Below are 5,243 nucleotides of genomic sequence, written 5' to 3' on the forward strand. Positions count from 1 at the left end.
ATTGCACGAGTACCCTTCTAGTCAATACAAAAGTTCGGATAAATTATTCAATTTTTTATTTTATTTTTAAGTTCTCTCTATTGATCTTATCTCACTATAAATAACAAAATAAAGATAAATTACGTAAATGTTCAAATCCAGGGAAAAAGTGCTAAATAAAAACAGAAAAAATCGAATGAACACAATATGCCATTACCAATACAGATATCAAATAATAAGAAAATTAAAATTAATTTTTAATGTAATTTATTTCGTTCAAAAATAAAGTTTTAAATTTAAAAATATTATTGTAACCATGTGTAGTCTATTTCATGTAATTTAAAAATGGTTTATTTTGGGGTCTTTGTCTAGTAACAAATATCTAAATCTAAAACGTGGCATACGTCGTGGGATTACCGCGTGAAGGAGGGTAAAAGGGTAGAATCGTAGTTGCAAATGCAAGTGAACCCAAAAGGAATCCAATATCCCAATGGGTTGTCATTTGGGGGTGGGGCAGCGTAGGGTCAAATGCGTAAATCGCCCCTGATCAAGAAAAAGATATTTTGACAACAAGTATCAAACCCCCAAATGCTCAACAAATATCCTCTCAATGTTCAAAATTAGAAACTTTCCACCGCCAAAGCTAACAGGCCAAGGAGCTGAGCCGGGCACCTCTAAGAGACACGTGGCACCCCCATCAAACATGCTTCCTCACACTAACCCGGTCCGGATGACAAGGTACCTATGCTGTCGAATCGTCTCCACCTTACACTTTCTTCTGCCCTTACGGAAACCCTTCACCGCCCATACTAGTCGTTTCCGCTAAAAAAGCAATTCCACGGATGGGCCGAGGGAAGGTCGAACTGAAGCGGATCGAAGACAAGAGTAGCCGGCAAGTCTCCTTCTCCAAACGCCGGAATGGATTGATGAAGAAGACTCATGAGTTGGCGGTGTTGTGCGACGTGGACGTCGCTCTTTTCATCTTTTCAGGCAGAGGAAGACTCTATGAGTTCTCAACCGGTGAAAGGTACACGCGATTTTACTGTCTGAATCATAGTTAGGTATCGTTCTTACCGTGTTAGATTCATCAACTCCTCGCTGTTTTTCTTCAAAATTAAAATTTTGTTCTACACGAATTGAAGACTTCGATCTCCGGTAAAGAAGTTGGAGGATACACGCTCTTCTATCTCGTTTTCAATCCTTTTTGGACAGAAGAAGCTATTTTACTAGTCGCGTCGGTCATACGTGAATGTAGCGCTTGAATTTTATGATTGTTTTTGCATCTTATAATTATGTTTGTTGTGTATCACTATGTTTTTTGAAAAAGGAAAAGCGAAGGTTGTAGCCATATCTTCGCAGTAGCGCTTTTATGATTTGGGCCAAACAATATTCCAACATGTTATGCCTGGTGGATCCAGTGGATTTTCCCGTATTTTATATGCACTAGACGACTAAATTTCAGTGGAACAGCCAAAGTATCGAGATGCTCTTTAGCCACTTGGTGGAATTATGTTTGCTATTACCTTCCAATCACCGATATTGGAGAGATCAACAATTTTACACTACCGAGTCTATAAATCAAACATAGACCCAATCCATCAGCTATTCAGCCATGCCTAGGTCTTCTGTACTATACTTAGACGTGGTCTAAGTTTTACATTGCTTGTACTTTTCTATTCGGTCAATATTATTTATATATGTGTATGAGAAATTCATGATTTACATACTAGACGAATTAATGAATAAACTACAATTAAAATTATCTTTCCACCTAGCCACGCTGCTAACAGTTCCGTGCATTTTCCATCCCTTCCAGTCTCGTGCATGTTGCCTGTATGCACAATGGTATTGGGATGTTCTCTGGCATGCAGTTATCTAGTCCTGCTCCATTGTATATGGTTTTTTCTTCGTTAACAAAAAGTGCATCTGCTGCTTGCTGTATCCTACATATGCAATCATTTGATGGCCTGGCCATGAAAATGAAGGGAGGTTGCACACGCAAATGTAACTGACGTTGAGTAACGATTGCTCTCATGGCTTCCATAATATTGGCCAAACATACCATGAAACTTGTGACTAATTGCTGCTATTCTTCTTGTAGAAGAACCATGATAAGCCTGGAAATGTGTGATTGTGATTTTATGTTCTTGTTTTTATTTATTTTGTTGGATAGTGAGTGCTTGTATTAGCACATTTTCAGTGCACAATCACACTACTTAATTTGAAGGTAGCTTAGGTATAAGTATGTTAAAACTTTGCTATTTGAACATGGCGTTGTTTTAAAACATGAAAATTTGAATTTAACAAAACATGATCAGGTATTGTGTATTCCATTTGAAGGGTCGATATATGGGTGTTCTTTTCCTAGGTAGAGTTGTAGTCCAACAAAACGTCATTCTATGTCGACGGAAGATAGAACGAGGACTTTGTAGCGTGGTTGTGGTATGTTGGTAGTAGTTTTGAAGGTAAAAATGTGTTGCAGAGAATGTTATAGAGATGCAATAAGTGGAGGGTGGTCCTCCCGAGACCTTGGCTTTGTTTGTAAAGGTTCCTAGACAACTTGACTAGCTCGTTCCTTGAACAATCTTACAATTGAAATCGACCAAAATACGGAATCCAATCACTGGACCGAAATTGAGAGGCAATTTATTTCAAGACAATTATTGATCCCGAACCTAAATTTTTTTTAAAACCGAGACTTGAATACAACCAAAATCACATAGAAGGGTCTTAAAGTGAAATTTAAGTACCATTTTACTAAATGATATTGATGGTCAGGAGCCTCTTTTTTAACACGGGATTCATTGACAAGTCATGTTTATAACTAGGTTCCTTGTGTGGCGATAAGGAGAAAATATTCCATTTTGGAGATTTGGTTACGATTTTGAAATTGTGATGAAAGGAGTTCATGATTTCAATTTCACATGGTTCTTGAAAGATAGTGCAAATGCCATTAGGTAGGTATGTATGCAGCTTATTGTGTACACAAGAGGTCGGTCGGTCGGCATGGCATTTGGTATCGCTTTTATAGACCTTTTGTTTGGTTTCAATACACGTTGAATTTTGTGAAATGCTACATGTGAATACGTGGATGATGTAGCATATAAATCTTCAAATATTAATTACACATGAAAATATTTTGAAAAAGTTTTTGCAACTTTTTCTTAACAACGTTGTGATCATAAATATTACTATCAGATGTAATTTTATTTTCTGCCTTTGAGGCTTACAAAATGCATTGCTCGCGATTCCATACTTTAAAATAAGGACCACGCAACCAAAATCTTTTACCATTCTTTTTTAGAAAAAAATTATGTTCCAAGTAAAGGGGTATAATCCACAGCACGTCTAGTCAGTCTTGTCAACCTTCTTTTTATTTAAGGAAATCCCAGAACAGTGAAAAGCAAAAGTCTATGTGATCTTTTTGGTGTTGGCGTCATATTTCTGGGAGATGCTTAGAAATGCAAACTAATTATGTTCTACACTACAAAAATCCTTTTCCACTAACGCTTATGATTGGTTTGCTACTTACCAACCAACGTATTCTTATGTCAAGCCTCGTAAAATAGAATTATAATTAATTTTGTCAACCGAATTCGATGAACAAGAGCATGGTGTAAGTCGCATCTCCCATCTTTAACTATGGCAAGTTTAGGTCTTTATTGTACAAATCCTTCAAGCGGTCTTGCATCTCTCTTTAGTAGACCGTAAAAAAATCCGTCATCATTAATTGTTACCTTGCTACCTTCATGAAACGATACAATGGAATTATCGTTTTTATCTTTCCAAGGATACGAAAAAATAGAAGTTTTTTTTTCTCTGTCTTTGTGAAGGATGCAAGAGGTAAGCTCTTCAATTTTATTCTCATGAGAGCTTGCAACAAAATATTGTGTTTTTTTTTTTTGGGTTCATGGTGTGTTACTTCGGTGTCTAAGTGGGAAAGATATGTTATCTCTAATTTTAATATGTGCTCAAATTATGGGTCTACGATTCTTGTGTCTAGCTTCTTGCTGGATGTTTTGTTTAATTTTATTGGTTGGCTTGGTGAGGGTGATGGCCATGCCGAAGCTCTCCTCCTTGTCCTTCCTTTTTTGCCTTTCAAAAAAAAAATTATGGGTCTACGAAAAAAGTGAAACTAGAAATACTAGAAGTTGGCATAAAGCATACAACAACAAATTGGCCATTGTTCATGAAACCGCAATTTTGGTAGCTTTCTGTTTAGTTTCACATGTTCAAACACGTTTTATATAGATGCACGCTCTTTGACATGCGCTCATTTGAATTTGTTGGAAAGTGATTCCTTTTGGAATTCGTCTACCATGGACGAACAAGAAGGGCCTTTCCTCCAAAGGCAGGAAATCCTGATTAATAATGAACAAATCTTTAATTTCCCCACATATTAACGATGGTTGATTTTTTGAGGAAACAAGTCTTGTAGATGTTTGATGAGGATATGAGCTAAATCTACTTGGTTTTGATATGAATTTATAGTTGGTGAATAGGTTTTGACTACTTCGTTTTAGGAGGTGTGAACCATCTGATTTAAGGTTTCATTGGTATATTTAGGGATGTAGCTACAACCAACACATCGACATCTTGTGCAATTGTGTGCTTAGGATCCCTGTATATTCTTCTACCAAAGAGATTTACATACCTAAAATCCGCAAAGACCATCCTTGTGGCTCTTGGTTTGTGGAGAGGATTAGAAAAAAACCCAACTAACAATATTCTTAAAATATGAAATTTTGGTGTTGCAACCTACGATAATAAGTGTCTCTCCCAATTTTCTACATTTTTTTTAGATCTGATAGAGCTTCTCAAACTTTTAGCACCCCCACAATTCAAATTGGGGAATTTGGATCAAAATTCATTAAATAGAGAGGTTGAGAGATCTTTGATGAAAAATTTGGGTTACTAAGATGGCAAAAGAATGTGAAGAACACGAGCTTGACCATTGGCAACTTTTCTGGTGCATAATAGATGTCCATCTAAACGTGTTTTGGCGCTTTGGTGCTTCATTAGATTGCGTGACAAATACACCGCAATAATGTTGTCACAAGAGACTGAAGTGGCTCGATGAATGGGAAGGATGAAGCTCAAGTAGCAATTTTCTAATCTAAGAGGTCTCTGCTATAGCATTGGCGACACCATGAAACTCGACCTCAGCACTGGAGCGAGAGAATGTAGGTTGCCATTTAATCGTCCAAAAAACACAATTAACATGCGGTGGAATGACACTTAGTGTCAGGGCACCCACCTCAACT

General features: G+C 37.0%; 1 protein-coding gene across 3 annotated transcripts in view; it reads left to right on the forward strand.

Moving 5' to 3' along the window:
• The first annotated feature begins 471 nt into the window (after positions 1 to 471).
• The window catches only part of LOC112509050 (truncated transcription factor CAULIFLOWER A-like), a 17,163-nt gene continuing 12,391 nt past the window's right edge, over positions 472 to 5,243 (forward strand). For 2 of the 3 annotated variants that reach the window (XM_025113928.1, XM_025113933.1), the window contains exon 1: positions 481 to 1,006. In XM_025113928.1, coding sequence (XP_024969696.1) covers positions 822 to 1,006 — 185 coding nt within the window. In that variant the 5' untranslated portion in view covers positions 481 to 821. Of the gene's footprint in view, positions 1,007 to 1,306; positions 1,784 to 5,243 lie in introns of those variants that run through there. The other variant, XR_003068813.1, reaches the window with a different exon arrangement.

Source organism: Cynara cardunculus, assembly GCF_001531365.2.
Source record: "Cynara cardunculus var. scolymus isolate 2C chromosome LG 1, CcrdV1, whole genome shotgun sequence".
NCBI classification, from domain to species: domain Eukaryota; kingdom Viridiplantae; phylum Streptophyta; class Magnoliopsida; order Asterales; family Asteraceae; genus Cynara; species Cynara cardunculus.